Below are 18,328 nucleotides of genomic sequence, written 5' to 3' on the forward strand. Positions count from 1 at the left end.
ACAGATAGACAGATAAATAGATAAGAGACGATGACAAAAGTGTCCTTCAACCAGAAACCACAGGTTCAATCCCTGCAGGCAGCAAACACTTCTGATAATGATTGTGCACTTTGATCACTCTGTGGAGCCAGATGGGCATCTCCATGCATATTCCTTTATGGAATAAATACTACTTCACTCAGTATGCCTGGAATTATGTGACTTATAGCAAACAGACACTGAATAAAACTCTCCTGATATATTTAATTGAACATATCAGGCGGCACTCAATAGCACCAGTGGAAAGATACATTTTACTGGCTATCGCATTAAATTTGTGCTGTAGCTTTAATTCTAATACACATTTATTTACATGCTTAAGTGGTGTTTTTTTTTAACAAAAACTGATCCTGCTTTCTTTAACAGTCATATGTTTCACTCACTTTAAATTTTTGTCCTGAAAAACAAAGGCAGCGTGCAGTTAATCGCTTTGTCTGACACCTACTCCCCACCACTGTTTCAGGCATTAAAAATAACTATATGGAAATAATCAATCTTGTCGCTGATGGACTGGCTTTTGTAGCTCGTATAGAGTGGTCAGAATTCATTCAGTCTGTTACATAATCAGTGAAAAACTCCTCACAGGAGCTTTAATATCTATTTCCTAAGAGAGTGTACTTACCATTCAGCAGATGTTTCCAGATTAACACATTGCTGGTAGTGTATGCTCAATGTAAGGTTATGCAAAATTAACCTAGAATAAACAATAGTAACTTCAGTCAACAGTCAGTACATTATTTACCTCTCATTGATTATGGCAATAAAAGAAAGCAAACCACCGCACCACCACAGACTGTGGGCCTCCAGACTTCTCAAGTGACGGCAGAGATCATTAAAATACATGACAACACTGCCACCTAGTGGCTCATTAAGGACATTACTATGGGTATATTGCTATACAAATTCTATTACCAGCAGGGGGTAGAAATGATGAGTTTTAGTTAATGCAGAATCCTTTGCAAAGTCCTTTGACAACCTTTAGAAAAATGTATAGGGTAGTCTTGTAAAGTTGCCATGAAATATGAATAAAGCTATGAAATGTATAATGTAAAATGTCTCACTCTGTATTAATGATGTTTATCGTGTTCTTGGCAGCATAACGCGACCCATATTTACATCTTTTTAAACGTATTAAAAGAGCAGAAAACACACCACATCAGTTAATTTGGTATTTATTGTAAAGAACAACAGAAAATGTGAATGACAAATATTTTCTCTTCGCCCATACATTCATAGAATGTCACTAAACACTCCGCCTTACTCCCACGTCTCCTCCATACAACATTCAGAACAGAAACACCAACAGCAGTTTAACTAGCCGACGCAGCGCCATGCTCTCTGTATAAACACAGCATCTGCTTCGTTTTATGTCTACTCTCTGATTAATAAATTAAAGACAATGGTAGGCATATAATGCAAGATGCTAATAGGATTAATGTTTATTTGCACGGCCCAGATTGTTATAAACTGTGCTGATTAGTATTCAAGTATTCCCTTACTTATTTATTATTTCTGTGCTGGATATTATACTTAATATCTGCTTTATGATGCTCTCATCACATCGTTATCATCATCTGTGGGTTACATTATGTGGCACAGTACAAGAATAACGTTTCAGTAAACATTATGTACATGTACTAAAGAAAAGAAAACAAAGGACAGAATTTGTTTGCAAATGTATATGCTATTTTGTTTACAGTGCAATCCCCATGCAATACCACATGCAGTTATAGAGGGTGCATGAAGAAGAAGACCATTTTGACCATGCATACAGAGCCACTCCTGTTACTACCAGAAGCGGCCTGCTGTCCTGAAACCATAATATGATTTCCTTTTTATTCTGGTGAAATATTAACAAACACTGCACCCTGGCTCTTTTTTACGATGTGAGATAGTGATATCTACATGACAACAACGGAAGTCCAGCACATCCTGTTACTAACACGCTATCTGTTAGTCTTTCACACTAGTAAAGCGCGCCAAACGAAATCAATCCTTATCATACAGTGACTAACCACAGAGTGCAGAATGGTTATGTGAACAGAAGTGATGGGAACCACGTAATCCTGGTTCCAAGTTGGCACTGTTGTATGAAAATGCTCATGGAGTAGTGATGGCTTAAGCACTGGCACAAATACATAAATCTTTGTAAAAGCATAACAAAACCAAAGCACTAAAACAACCAGCCTGAAAACGCCTCTTGGATCTTCATTTCAAACTGATCTAATACGAAGGCCGAACAATCACTTTAGACAGGCATCAGACACGGAGAACACACGGGTAAAATCACTGAAAAAAACACACATTTTTCAGTGCTGTGAGGAGTTGGATGCGACCAAAAATATTCACTGTGCAATCAGAAGTTGTTTTAAAAAAAGGCAACAAAATGAAAAGCTGAACATAGCAAGGCATGCTTTAACAACGAGCAGTCCCTGTCTCTGGTTCACAAAACATTTGACACAAGCTTTTTGATGTACAGCTCATAGAAAGATAGTTACAATTAAAATTCAAGTACATGTTTCATGAGTCATCCGTGAATGTAATTTATAATCTGAACAAATGATGCATTTGTCTTAAAAACTGAATAGATTTGTTCCTGTTTTCAGAGTGATTTAAATGAATCTGCTTTGTCAGCAGAATAGAACTATAATGTGTGAGTCTTCACTACGTTTCCTTATGTCCCCCCGAAATAAAACACAACTCTTATATCCATCCCATGAGTAAATACGGAAGTGCACACTGTGTTTGACAGCTGATTGAAAATCATGTGTAACACGAGGAGGAAGTTATTTGTTTCACAATGCTCTAAAACAATTACAAAATCATCTTAAATAGAAATATAACCATTTAAAAACACCCATTACTGTCTTGCATTTTACATAAATCAAAATCTGTAGAAACAAAATCATGAACTGAATTTAACTTGCTGGCAAAACATGTCCTATACCTTCATGGAAAACACAAATAGCAGCATGCAGCTTGTTGGCAAATGTTGCCCAGGGGTAGATTTAAACATCTGTGCCTGAAAATATACCATAAATAGGAAGTGTGATAATCATTATACAACACTTTTATTACTTGATAGTGGGGGAAAAAATGAGTGTCAGTCCTATTAACATACTGTAGGTTGCATTTCAAAACAGTTGCTCTTTTTTTGTACTCTGAACGTATTTTAGGTGATTTTGTATCAGCACTTAAAGTCAGTGTAACCCCCACATGCATTGCACAATGTGAAATAAATATAATGCAGTCTCCTACAAACAATGTCAACAACATATCTTCATCAATGCATTGTGATTTCTAAAAATCTGATGTCAACTGTCGCTGCGACATTTCTTTAAGTACAAACAATAGTCCTGTTCATCAGCAGTGTACAAACACGTCGTTGACATTCAGTTTCCCTTTTGGCAGACAATCTCTACACAAGTCCCCTTTTCATTATAACAATTATCTTTAATTGTTTCTATTTGCCTCATCCCAAGCAAGACAAAAGTAAAAGACTACATTGTGTACCGATTCCCGTTCACTCACTTTATAAATAACCCATTCAAAAGGAAATGAAACCAAGACTCACAATATCTAAACAAACTTCTTAAAGGCTGGCTTTTTAAACGGACTGACAGCGGGTGAGTGATGAACCGATTTACCCATACTTACACTTCTCTGTGAGAGCACTTGATGTAAATCCATCTTGTGCCGGTCAAATCCCTGCAAATTGAGCTTACTGCAAACTCTCCATGAGATTTACTGAGGAAAAAGAGATGCTTGACTTTTCTGGTGAACAGACATCTGATGATGATTTTATGGCACTGACCATTATGGAGAAATGTTTCTGAGAATCCCTCAAATCTTTGCCTTAATCGGCATTACCTCACATTTCATCACTTATATTCTAGGACTGGATTGCAGTAATTGTACAAAAAGTCTCTTGTTGAGCACGTATTTAAAGACAGTAAACTTTTTGACAATTTGTGGATGGGCTAACAGTCCATTGTCCCAGGACGACCTCTTTTGTGTAGTGGTAAATTGAGAGAAATAATCGGCCATGCACACAGAGTATTGCTAAGAGGTCATTTCATGGCTTAGGGGTGGCCTGTTACACGGTCCATCGGTACATCTCTGAGACTGTGCCTGCTCTCCAGAAAATTCTCATTACATTCGCTCCTGTAAAAACACTCGTTCCAGGAGTGACAGGCAATTGTCCGATTTGCTGAGAGTGACGTCCTTTTGTCTCTGATGTGGCGTTTTCTCAACACTGAAACCCTGCTTCCCTTAATCCATCTTCCCATTCTCCTGAGGTGTGCCGGATTTACTCTGGCGTGCCGAGCGCAGCACCCTGTAGCAGCCGCGTGCGATTTTATGCATCCACATAATGTTCATGATGTCCAAGCAGATACTGGAGCAGATCCAGGCTACACGGCCGCCCCAGGGCACCAGATAGAAGGCCTCGGTGCCGTAGACTGCATACATACGACTGTAGTAGACCGGCATGACAGCGATGCGGACCAGGAAAAAGACTACTGCCATGGCTACGCCGTTTGCCATGTTGGGCCTGGAGGACTTGGGATAACCAAGAACCTCGAAGAACCAGCTGAAACACAACACACATTTAAGACAACAGTGTTGAGCATAAAAGAGCGGAAATATGAAACTGCTAAGACAATCACTAGTAACTTAATACAAAAAGGTGCAGGAATGTTCTCTAAGGTATGTTCAGCTCCAGATAAATGGTTTCAAAGGGGATTTAAGACCCTCAAATAATCATTGAAACACAAATAGAACATGCAACATGCAGTGGATTATCTGCATGTACTTAAAATTCCTAACAATTAGCACAGCTTCTCACATATAGTCTGCAGAAGTGTTGTAAATTGATCCTGGATTAAAAGACCTGAAGCCCAGGTCATTCATAAGCAGGTACGTACCGCTGGTTCACACATGGTGTAGAAAACTCAGCTAGCAGACGGAAGTTAGCAAAATAAGGCAACATTCCTTGGCCCTGGAAGAACAAGGTAAGAACAGGAAAACAACGTAACATGAAAGGGACAAAAACAAGACACCGATTCATTTAAATCAGCAGGAATGCAGCTGGTTTTCTACCTGCTCCTCAGGGTAACTACCTAACTAAGGTATGTCTATAACTCCAAGGCTTTTTCAGGCGCAACCATAAGATCTTTCATATTTCAATTAATACTTTAAAAGTATGGGGAACTCAGGTCTAAATTTAGATTATGTCCACACTAAATATAGACCTATTTGTCAGATCTAACATAAGAGCCTTCTCCTTCAGGGCTCACAATTATTCCTTCAAGTTTTCAGGGCCAAAATTAGACCGGTCTTTAATTTGACTTCCTAATGATTTATTCTCCTCATTTATTGTGAGCAGAAACTCATCCGCACCATGAAAGGAGCATAAAGATCTGGTGATGTGCGAGATTACAGATTGGCTGCCTCACAAATATGCATTGCTTCAGTTTGCAAAAAAGAAAAACAGTATTAGATTCAATCAAAGACAAATATTTACAGTAATGGCTTGTTGGGAGGTCTTTGAATCAAAAGGGTCCATTCCCTGCTACACATAGATCTGCTGACCACAATATATGGCAATCCATCTGTTTGATCATCTTGTATCTTGTTTAGAAAGTTGATGTCTTAAGGATAGATAAAGAGACTCTGAATTTTCTCAGTAAATTTATGATATCAAACATCTCTATCAATCGTAATCGTAATGGCAATGGCACTAGATGGTTGGATTGACATACACTGGGCTGGCTTCTACTTAAAGCTAAATCTTTTTGATTATGTACCCCCTAAAAAAACCCGACACGTGAGGCAACATGCAAAAATGCCTGTATAAAATAAAGCATTTTTGCATTTATTAATATATGAAACACGCCACTTGATTATTAATCATCAATGCATCCTTAAAACAAACTATGCCAACTATTTCTATCTTCATTTTTATGTCTTTTCGACTAGAGCAGAAAACCACACTGTAAATACCACACAGCAAGGCAATGCATCTGAATTGCATCTCAACATTAAAAAAGGTAGTGAGCAAATATGAACAAACAACAGGCTTTGATACACTGTACAACCATATATACATTCACCCAGCCACTTTTTAAAGGAGCAGTCAAAAGCCATGCAGAGTTTAAAGCATAATGTTTAACTGGCAAACATGTCATTGTGTAGAAGATCAGGGCCTGAACTCCATGTTCGTTAAGTTTTAAGATCATCTTCAGCAGTACATTCAACTTCTAAACCGAATTCCAAAATGTAGAAAATTTCACATTTTCCAGCTGCTGCTTAACAGATGATCTTTAAACCAAGATGCTTTCAGGACACCCCATCTTAAACACTTGATCAGGCCGACCTGAATGAGCTATAACCTGAACATCAAGCTCTCAGACCAAAATGATGGTGCTAGAAATAGTGCCATTAGACAAATACATTTGAATTAAGTGTTCTCACTGGGAAGGTGCATTATTAAGACTGAGCGCTGTGATTTAACTGCAGTGAAATAGTTTGAATTTGACCTATATGTCCAAAAATTTAAATCAGATTATAAATCACAGCGTTCAGTCTCGCTAAAACGTGCACAAAGAACATGTAATTCAGTGTTATTTGGCTAGCAGCCGCTCTTTTACCACGTGTGACAGAAGACTTACCGTCAGGGCTGAAACAAAAGCTGGTCAGTGAAACATACTTACAATATGACACAAACAGGGTACGTCTGCAGTGCAGTTTTTGTACCATATGATGTGAACTCTCCACCTAGCATTAGCATGCTAGTACATCTAGGAACTGGTAAGTCCATACTGTGACTGGGCATCATATCTGCTCAGTGCAACACAACAGCAATAGCAGCAGACAAGACAGGAATAAAGAAGTCCCCATCTAGATCAAGAACCTGCTGTGGTTTTCTAAATGACACACAACCCTTTTGGTAGTTTTTGCATGTACGGGGGGGGATGACAAATCCCGACTTGATGTTGGTAGTTTTTGCATGTAGGGTTTGAAAAAGGGGCTATTTATGTTAAAGTCAGCAGAGGACACAGAGACAGACAGACGGATATATTAGAAGAAGAAGAAAATAAAAAGAGATGCCACCACAATTGGAAGCAAATCAGAAGCAACACTGAGAACACTGAGAAGAAAAGCATGCGTCTAATGTTTACATAGAAGTTACTATATTATGTTTCCATTTTTAATGATTAAGCTAACATGTTCAAACAGACACAAACGACAAATTAAATCATAGAACACTGTTTGGACAAAGATATTAGTGACTGACCAATTAATAATCAAAACATACCAACAAGCCAGGAAATTTACCTAATTTATATTTTTATCTTTATAAATAAAGAGTTTCCCAAATTTAAATACATTTAAATATGCCTCGATTTGGCTGTGTGCCTCAGTGCTTAATATTTGTATAAACACACTCAACACATTAACTAATAGACTTTAACAACATATGACAAAGTTGACTGGGTAAAATACTAAATAAAACAAGATGACATCAAGGATAAGCCAAATTTATCGTTGTTTTCTGAATGCATGTATTCTGTATATTCTCCCACATGAATTTGATATGTAGTCTGAGGAGACAGTCATGAGTGTCCAGTAACAGTATGGCCTACTTCATCTCGTTTATCTAACGGTCTAAGATACAGGTGCTTGCTCTGTTTCTCCTATTAAAGGCTGGATTCACAGTCAGTTATGAATTTAATTACAACTAAATGGCTAAATGTTTTTAATGGTATAATTACTTTGTATACCCAAATTGGAAAAGTAATATTCCTTCTTCACAATGGAATGAAGACAGACAAAAATATTGATGCATAAATGGCAAATAAAAGCAGAAAAACGCTTCTGTAAATCCAGCCAGCAACTGGACTGTAGATAGGAGTAGGATGTGTTCATGTCCATATTTCTTTTGCAGGTTTTTACAATCAGTTGCCAAGGGCAACTTGAACCTGAAAGTATAGTACGAAGCAATGTGAACGTATGGAGGCAGAGCAATGCACACTGTATGTTCTCTTTTGTTCCTGGATAAAATATACACAACATGTATCGTAGGGAAACAAAGTGAATTCCCTTTGCTTAACCAAAGTACTTTTAAAAGAAAAGACTGACTTTTAACAGCATTATCAAGAGTAATCCTATAGTTGTAGAGTAAACCTGACAGAATACATTCAACATGGTGTAAGAAAAGGGGCGGGGCTATCTGGGATCGCCCTTTATCATATAGGGGCTCTTTGGGATGACAGTTTCCCCTCATTAGGGAGATGCAGGAGGATGAGTGTAAGTAAGAGAAAGAAGAGGAAGAACTAGGCTCTGGCACAACGACAGACAGGTTGAAGGTACTGTAGATAGGCAGATAAGTAATTGAGATACTGTTAAATACTGTTTGTTGGCATGCACAGTAACAAGAAAGGAACCCTGTCTGTGTAAGAGGGCTTCAGAAATGCCAGCATGCACACAGTGGTTACAGTTAGGCATTCAGCTGCACTAAGCTCAGAGGAGTTCAGCTTACGTCAGATTCACACAACAGTAAAGGGGGTCAGTAAAACAAACAGAAAGCACAGAAATTGTAAGGGCAAGGTGAGGGGGAAAGGGGTCATCAGCCAGTACTATCATTGAGCATTCCATGCAAAAAATACCATAGTCATTCATTTCCGTAATAATTATCCACAGATCCTGGCGACCTAGAGGGTTTCAGATTGAACCAAGAGTGAACAGCACTGCCCATAAACGCTGAGTACACCAAACTATCTCCAGATCTCGGTATAACTAGCCAAGCAGCCATAACCAATGAGACACTGTGTGTACTTTAGATATTATTACTTATAATCAGATTAATGTCAAAGCTAACATATGTGTGTATTACAAAGGTCAATCATAATGGTGTTTTGACAGAGGCTTTTACAACTCCGCTCTAACCGCGGCTAAACCTGAGTGACGTGTTAAATCAACATGAAAGCTTAGATAACAAAATTTTGTTCCTTCAAACCTCACAACACATTTTAAATGATTACTTTAAAATCAGTCTTTTCCAGGCAAGCTAAGAGAAATACAACAGCTTAATACTAACACATCTTCATAATGCCAAAACTGGGCTGGCAGAGGAAGACTCCTGCTTGAACATGATCTCTGGCATAGATAAAAATACAAACTTCTACTAAAATCGAATGAATTTTAAATATCCATCAGGTCTCCTTCTGTGTTGTGTTTGTACACTTTGGCAAAAAGAATTGCGCAGTTACTGACTATGCTGACCTTGGCTTGTCCGTTGATATCAACTAATGCTGTGCAGCTGCATGGGGACAGTCACGGACACTTCCTGAATAGGGGCTAGTTTAAAACACCCAGCTTGACAGGACAGAGCTGCTCATCCTTGGTTGTCTCCTTCCCATCTTGCCTGCACGTTCTGCTATTGGACAATAGGGCACTCACCAGTACATAGTAGTAAGCATACAATGCTGCCAGATGGTGAATTACAAAAAACTTGTCGCCTATCGCCTTCCAATAGTAAGATATTAGCAGCAGATCTGAAAGAGAAAGGACAGAGGAAAGAGAGATACAATGTCATTGGTACAGTCAAACATGCAAACAACTGATAAAATATACATACTGTAGCCTTAAAAAACTTTATCTTAAAGTTGCCTCTGTGTCTTTTATTTAAATTCTGACCAGCAGCTGACACACACACACACTGGGGACTAAATTCATGAGAGCCATCTAAGAATCAAATTAATCATCTTTTCACAAAGTACTAATTATATGTATATTCTTTTGGTCTCACTTTTCCTGTATTTTTCCTCTTACCAGATATGAGGTAGCCTGTTGTGATGGCAACATTAGTCTTCACCAGTGTAGGATCTCCCCTGTTGAAAAAAGATAAGATAAGACAGTCCTTTATTGATCCCCAGAGGGGGGATTCGGGGAAAAAAACACATTTGGTTCACTGGGTTTGTGAAAATCAATTCTGATATGACCATTAGTAGGTTTAAGAAATGTTTTTCTATGTCAGACAAGAAGAGATATCATCACTTTAGAATCCAACTAACAGCTAAATTTGACAAAATTGAGCCCAAATAGGCCAGAGTAACCCATCACTAAACCCCTCCCCCAAGTTATGCTCGTCTGTACTGCTAAAGCGCTCAGTTTTAGCTCAGTACATATGCAGTTCACCTTGATAATAGTGATAAATCAGCCAAAATTCTTTTACATTTTTTTAAACAATGGGTATTTGACGTCAGAAGTACAACACAAGTAGGTTTCTCATTTGTAGCCAAATTAGATGGCCTGAAATGACGATTACAGATTGTATCCGCTCTAGCTAGCAAGCATGTTAACACTACTTCCTTAAGTTAGCTAAAATCTGTCTCCAGTTGACACTTTTAAGTTTCCATTAACTGTTTAAAAAAAAAAGATAACACTGTTAAAAATACCTTAAATATACACCTGATAGTTAAGTGAAAAATATAGTGCTAAAGTCTAAAGCTAAAGTTAGCCTACAAGTCAGTATCCCTGGTGATGATGAATGTAATGGGGCAGCATTGTTCTTGTATTGTTGGATAGCTTATCAGCATTAATGTAATAATCCCAAATTCTAAATTAAAATGTAATTTCCCAACATAATACATTACCACACATACATCTTGGCTTTGTTGTTCCTTTTTTTTAACAAAAGTTTCACTTAACAAAGGAGGAAGCTTTGGGAACTGGGACAGACGAGGTTCGACAAATGTCACACTTAGTTAGCTGTATGCTAACATTACCACCTTCCAACACTGGAGACTATCTTGGGTAACAGGCTTGGCTAGGGGTGTTGAAGTGTTGAGTTCACTCCAACACCCTGACATAAGCAAGTCCAGGTTTCCTAACAGGGGACCTTAAACAGGGTTTTAACCTCTAAACCCACATGACAGTGAAGTTAGCTGTATGCCCTTGGCTTTGGTAATAATAGTAGGTTAAGATCAGCTAATTAGCCGGATATGCTAAAATTTAACACTTACCTTCAAATAGGGAAACTTACCACTTAATCCATTCCTTACATTTTTTCCTCATGTGTTTTTGAAACACATGAGGGTAAATATTGGTGTAAAAAGCTAACATACTGTTTAAAATTAACTAAAAGTATTGAAAGTACAAGGTAAAAAAACATGTCATTCATAACCAAACTCTCACCAGACTGGGTCTTCATTGACGGCGTCATCAAATAACAAGATGTGGAGACAGAAGAGTCCCACCAACAGTGCGTGAAAGGTTGACACCGTCCTGAAATGAAAACCAAAGCACACACAGCTGTGATGATCTCGTCCCCGTCTGACACGGGAAGCATCAAACTTTCTGAAGCAAAATTTTATATTTATCTTTATTCATGAAAAGTGCCTCAGAGTTGCACTCTGGTTTAGAGCGCTGAATTTTTAGTACTCACAGTGAATCAACTGATTGCCTGTCAGGGCAGCACACAGATTCAGACCAATTAGACTAAGAGATTAAACACTGCTGAAGGGTCAGGCAGAGCAGCACACAGTCCCAGTCAGTCATTAAGGCAGTGAGACAGTCTTTAGCATCCATCAGTTAGACAGAATGACAGCCACACTGACTGTAAGACTGTTAAATTAGGATTTTCAAAGTCAAGAGCCTCAACAGGGATCCCCATAGCCTGGATCCATCTCCACTAATTTATCTTAATTTGCTCATAAACCATGTGATCATTTCAATTTCACAAGTGCTCTCATGAGAAATAAACTAAGTATGCGACGAAATGAAAATGACTCAAGCACGTTAGACCGTGCAGGCCGGACCCTTCGGAGTGCCTTAGGTGTGCGGTACAGCTTTCACAGTTCTCACTGTGTTTAAAGATCACAGCAGCCTCTCTATCTCATTCAAGAGACAAACACACTCCCTCTTTTCATGCCAATCTAGTTCTTCTAGTCAGTATCTGCAGTGTTCCCGTAACAAGTAAACAGATAAAACACTGGAATGACAACAGATGGCACTTGTTTTCTGATCAAATAATCTAGTCATGAGTATGAGCACCGCGCCCCTTAAGTGTTCCTTCTTGTCGGTTCTTTTTGTGAAGATAAAATAGTTATAGTGATTAAATGCAACAAGGTTAATCTGCCTGTAAGAATGAGATTATAGTTTATTTTACATGCAAAGCGCTTCATTTCTTTATTAAATTTGAGAGCTGTGGAAACACAGCTTAATGCAAAACAAGATAAGAACAAACATGCCTCTTATTCAGTGACTGGAAAAAAAATGTATGCACAACTATTAAAACTATGGTAGGTCAAAGATAGGCCTACCATGTTTTGAAGGATTAGAGTTCACATGGCTTAAGACTTATATACTTACTTTCATTTTTACTTCCAAACTAAAGCAATTGTTGCAGGTTGTCATGCAGGCAATGCGTGCAGGCCTCATATACCACAATCTTGAAACTTTCCCACAATAAGCAGAGAAGTGCAAATGAAGATGTTTTTTACACAGAGGAAATAAATTAAAGAGCTGCTTTAATAAAATTATGACATGAAGATCTAAGGGATTAAAACTTTAAACTAGGGATTTGTTTAATTCTAGCCTGGCTGCTGCTCATGCTGCAGGTACTGACGATGTCAGAAGTGGAATTGGGTAATAAAATCTTCGTTATTCAACAGGAATGATGGCAACAGGCATGATAACTCAAGGATTTGGGTATTCTTTAAAATCTGTACAAGCTAAGCAAGGTTTTACTTTGTCAGCCAGAGATAGATTTAATGTTAAAATGCTGACTTTAACAGGGAAGAGCTGAAATCATAATCTTCCATTGAGTTTCAACACTTCAGCCAACACCTTGTGAGTCAGAAACTATGTCACAGGAAATGTGTGGGTTGACTGCAGTGAGTATCTTTGTACCGAGCTGAAACAAACCCACTCCTCGGGCCAATATCTGAGCTGAGAGCAGTTACACTTCGGGTTATACATAGCATGTAAATATTGAGACTCATCAGGTTCACATCAGGTCACCTTGAGTTCCACTCCACCTTCTGCTTGTCACTTAGGCTGAGGAAGCCGGGGCTGATGCGTATGGACATCCAGGGGCTGACTTTGTGGAAGAGCCACTGGAAGGTGAAGAAACTGGTCACCGAGATGGTGAGGATAAGCTGGCTGAATGGGTCCATGGCCACCCAACCCCACTGTGAGAGAGAAAGATGGTAAAGGTTACAAAGGAAGCTGTGAAAAGTAACCACAGCTATAAGAACAAGCAAACTAATCAGAAAGATCCTTGACACTTTCAAGTCCAAACTGTAGCAAACAATGTATTTGATGACCTTTGACAACAATTTCAATGAGTCAGAAAAATCACGCCTGGCATAAGGGGCCAAGTCAATCTTTAACCAAAGTGGTGCAGGAGAGCTGCCGCCAGCCTAAATCAAAAAAAGGTGAAATAAAGCTCATGGGCGAAGTTTGAAAATGACCTACTATCAATTTAGTTGATCAACTCTACTCCATCAACTTCTTAACAATCTTAGTTCAAACCTGCTAGCTGCGTGAACAATTAATGGAGTTAAATGTGTGTCATTGCCATGATAATGTGTAACTTCCTCAAACCCTGTAGCAGACTTAACGTGGCTCTTCGGACAGAAAACAAATACCAGGACACGTTTAAGTGCTAATGTCAGTTAATGCGGTTTTAACACGTTCAGCTTCTAGAACCACACACATCTTTCCACAGGAAGCTCAACAATACCAAAAAAAGCTTAACACAGAATATGTTATTAAGCAGCAAGTGGGACAGTGTCCCACAGCAATGCACACCCTATCTTTGGACATGTATGTTTCACAGTCGACACCTGTAGTCATACAACACAGAAGAACTGACACAGTTTCATATCAGATTGCAAAAGACAAGTGACTGAGTGAAACCGGACTCCTTCTCCAACCTGATTCCTGTATATCTAGCCCCACGTCCCCTGAGCCTTTATGCGCCTGAATTATATAGCCTACATCATGAGTCAGAACATCACTAAACCTGCTCCACCTTTTTGAATTGTGTTAATTCCACTTTGTAGAGACTATTGTTAGATGTTTTCCAGTTTATGTGTGCTTTAATAAAGCATGACTAATTTAGCCAAATTCAAGTGTCATACTTTATTTGACCAAGAGCTATGATACAAATAAACATAAATATAACATGACAATATTTGCTGAATGCCTGCTGGTGCTATTTAAATAGCATCCCAAAAGGAAACGTGTCAACAATGGGTTGGAGAGAGTGGAACATGTGTTCATTCATTTTCTAAAGGGGTGGTTCAATACAATCTATTAAATATCTATACAAAATGTAATTCAAAATCTCGGCTATGAAGTGACATAACATCTTTAGAACTCTGCACTGTGGTCTGAATCCATCCCAAAAATCAACTGTCATATCTATATGTGGATCAAACGCGAGTGCTCTTTATACAACAACAAAAGGTCCAAAATTAGCAGCTCTGCATGCACACTGGCTTGCAGCCAGTAAATGTATGTCAGTGACAGAGGTGCACTGCAGCCAGAACATTGAACTGTTTTATGAGTGTTGCACTGAGCTTATGGTTTGCATATGGGCTGATTTGGCTGTGTCGGCCCCCTGGTAAGAGGCCATTTCAGTAACTTTCAGGACATATTTACATCTCCCAAGAAGTAGATCAGAGTACCTCCCAACAGAGGCGCACAAAAACACACATCTCCCTCCCCAGAGCTCTGGCCTTGGTGTTTTTATATCTGCCTTTGTTCCTGCGCTACGCCGAAGAAATGCCTAAAGGCAAACAGTGAACTTCACTGAAGCACTGTAGCCAAGAAAAATCCACAGGGGAACTGAAAGGCCAATTCCACAGAGGCCTCCCCTTGTGCCGGCCTGTAATGCATTAGTGGGCAGTGAGCACCAGAACTCTAATGTAGCATGCTGCAGGGTAGAAAGACTTTTTCTTATAAGAAGTGCACTTAAAGAGACCATTCTGTGTCTTTGACTGAGGGGATATCTGGATCTCCAACTCCAGCCATTCTTACAAAGCACAGCGAAGGAATATTTATGGTACACACATACATGTGTGTTGGCTGTTAGTCCCATGCAGCTCTGTTGCCAAGGGCAAATGGTTACAAAGGTCACTTAAGGATATACAGAAAGGAAACAGCTGAAACACAATGGAGAACTCAGCAGTACTAGGGTATAAGTCGACTCTTAGGATAAACTGCTTTTTAACGTGTTAACAGTATCTTTAGACATTTAAAACCCAGCACAATGAACAGTTAATTGGCCATGATTCTCATGAGCTGTAAACGTAAAGATGAAACAATGAGTTTAGAGGAGAGAAAGAAGGGGAAGAACAAAACAGGTTGTTTAAGTTAAAAGAAAACAACCTGCTGACACACCTTGTAAACCTGCATAGATCTTAGAGGACTGAAATGTAAGACACCTGTAATGTTTAAAAGAAGATAGCTTAACTATAAACTCTGATGATTTGTGCAAAGTCATCAGGCAATTCTTTTGAAATAACAAATCCCCTTTGCTTTAACATACTGTAGTCCAGAGGCATGAAAGCAGATGTTCTAAAATTTATTTGGCAATCAGGCTACAAGGTGGAAATAATGAGATTAAAGAGATTAACCCCAAACTTACTTTACGACTGGGGTTCAATGTTATCTAGACCCCCACTGTGACTTCTTATTATCTCAAGCATTGAGGTTCCAGACTGGCATGTTTGGGCCCACATTCAAGATAGGCTTGGCTTTAATTTTCCTGTAAATTAGGTAGCCTATATTTCCACAGTTAAGAGCTGAAACAGGTTTTCACTTGGCACTGGTAGATTGTTTTGTCAGTTGCATTATGTATCTCGTGTAACGACTGGTGCGTACAGTAAATAGCCTATGCGCTTGCGTAAAACTGGTGGACCTATTTTCTTTTGGCGAGGAAACGATAGCCCCACGAAAATAACTTCGCAATGTGCATCACCGGGTCATATTTTACAATTGCAAAACCGATAACAGAAACAAACATGTAGCCTATACAACCCAGTTTCAGAGATGTATTCTACTTTTCTTACGATGTACGTCGCTTTGGAAAAAAGCGTCTGCTAAATGAAATTGAAACATTGTAACATTGAGCACGGTAGGATACATAATATAATAGCACACACAAGGCCAATTCACGCCGCATTGCTTGGCCAGTTGCTGTTGCTGTGAAATGTGTTGAGGCAAAATAACACTGGCCTGGTGGTGCTGCTACATACCAGCCATATAGAAAACAGTGAAAATATACGATCCGGGATGGACCTACCTTATGACTTTCATCAAGATGATTTGCGCCGCACTCTCTCCTAACGTGTTATGGTTTCCAGGGTCGCTCGCAAAGCCGTGTATGTTGAGCGAAAGAAGCCACAGCCATGTCGACTCATTTTTGATAAACAAGACAGCCCGCCTCTCGCTTCCACACACACGCTAACAACTTGTGGGGGATGCAGCAGCAGCAGCAGCGAGGCTGGAACGGTGTGCCTGCGCCTGCTTTGCGCTGTTTACCGACAATCCCATCCAACGCGAAACGTGCATAATTGCAGAGGTGCAGATCATGCAGCTCGACGCTCGATTACAGAAATGATGAGGAGATTTGTTGGTGAGTGAGGTACCTCTCTCTCTCTCTCTCTCTCTCTCTCTCTCTCTCTCTCTCTCTCTCTCTCTCTTCCTCTCTCTCTCCTATAGGGCTCGAATTACAGCTGAATTCTTAAAGACACACACACACACACACACACACACACACACACACACACACACTCGCACAAAAACACACACAAGCACACTACCACAGTGGTCTGCCCAAGAACACTCACTGTGTCTATTTATAGCCAAGGCTTGTTGAACCGATCCAGGGTAGAAATCAGACAAGATAGCCAGTGAGGCAAACTGCAGCCATGGCCCACTGATCTTGTTATCAATGAATCCGTTAAGGCTCTTGAATCCATCCCATTCACTAAAACTATTTTTCCATTAATCTCATTTTCTTATATTGCCATATTTATAACACACATTTTGTACAGTTCTTGAATGGTCTTATGAGTTAGCATGTACAAGGCTATTATGCTACTATGTACAAACTGGTGATACAGAATCAGAAAACATGACCTGCTCACTCTTATTGGGTTGTAATTTAATCCACCCACCCACTCAATACATGTAAATAAAAGAAGAACAAATCAGGCCAGATAAGTAGGACAGATAGCACAAAATAGACTCATAGAATACTTACAACTGCATGTCAATTGCTTATGTCCTATAAAGCCACTGATGATGATTATAGTCCACTGTCCTTCCTCAGATGTCAGCCATATTGCAGAGTCCCCCCCCATGCACATTAACCAGAGGGCAGATGACAGATTGAATGACCAGTGGCTGCAATATAAAGTTACATCACTTATGACCCACAGGAGCAAGACTAGAGCATTCACAGCACAGAGATGTGATCAGGCCTGAGCTGATTTGCATTTTTGCACACTAATAATTGAATCTATAATTCAACTAGATTGTTTTTTTTAGTTGCATACAATCCACATCCCTAACAAATAGAAAAAGTCCTTTGTCCCTGATTAAGCATTATTATTTATTTTACAGTAAAATAAGTGTACTCGTACTTTACCTTCACCTCCTCGCTGCTAGAAAATATTAACTCTGACATCCAAGCAAGCACATAGACAAGAGTCAACAACCCTCTTCTGTGTGTAAAGACAGCACATAGGCTACTGTGTCCTTTCCCTAAAGCCATGTGTTGACACTGTAATTTCATCAGTTAGAGTAAAGGATGTTTATAACGCACGGGTTAGTCAGGTCCTAAAGTTGTATTGAGCAAACATTTTGAGGTCAATGACAACAAAAGAGACTCCTCGTGTTACCTGAAGGCATTTTCCATGTCATGTCTGTACACACAAGCTTATTTCAAGTATTATGGTGTTAAGGGAGGTCCCCAGGATACCTAAACAACATAGTGAGGCAACACTCCCACCATTTGGTCCAACAAAATCCCTTGTACATCAGTGTTCACAATGCAGTGTTATGATTCAGTGTCTTTTAGGGTTATTAACATTTGTGGGTATAGAAATGAAGTTGTGGAAAAAGAAAATTGGCTTATTGCACATTCATTTACGACACACAAATCCAAAATAATATTTCATTTTAGAAAATAAGGCATATTGTACATAATCAGATACATTAAAATGCATTCATCATTCATTCATATTCTCACATGAAGTGTAAAAAAGAT

At 39.1% G+C, this 18,328-nt stretch overlaps 1 protein-coding gene across 2 annotated transcripts; it reads right to left on the reverse strand.

Moving 5' to 3' along the window:
* Positions 1-1,195: 1,195 nt before the first annotated feature.
* Positions 1,196-17,376, reverse strand: tlcd4a (TLC domain containing 4a). Of its 2 annotated transcripts, none has more exons than XM_069667227.1 (7): positions 17,321-17,376; positions 13,066-13,235; positions 11,239-11,328; positions 9,874-9,932; positions 9,502-9,596; positions 4,965-5,038; positions 1,196-4,630 (listed from the first exon to the last, which is right to left on the reverse strand). In XM_069667227.1, exons 2-7 carry the CDS (start codon positions 13,218-13,220, stop codon positions 4,312-4,314), a joined length of 792 nt encoding a protein of 263 aa, XP_069523328.1. In that variant the 5' UTR covers positions 13,221-13,235; positions 17,321-17,376; the 3' UTR covers positions 1,196-4,311. The 2 variants fall into 2 exon arrangements, with proteins under 2 accessions (XP_069523328.1, XP_069523327.1); XM_069667226.1 differs by lacking the exon at positions 17,321-17,376 and adding an exon at positions 16,358-16,659.
* Between the last annotated feature and the right edge of the window lie 952 nt (positions 17,377-18,328).

Source organism: Semicossyphus pulcher, unplaced genomic scaffold (assembly GCF_022749685.1).
Source record: "Semicossyphus pulcher isolate SPU_LCO1_2020_fin unplaced genomic scaffold, fSemPul1.0.p SCAF_18, whole genome shotgun sequence".
NCBI lineage: Eukaryota > Metazoa > Chordata > Actinopteri > Labriformes > Labridae > Semicossyphus > Semicossyphus pulcher.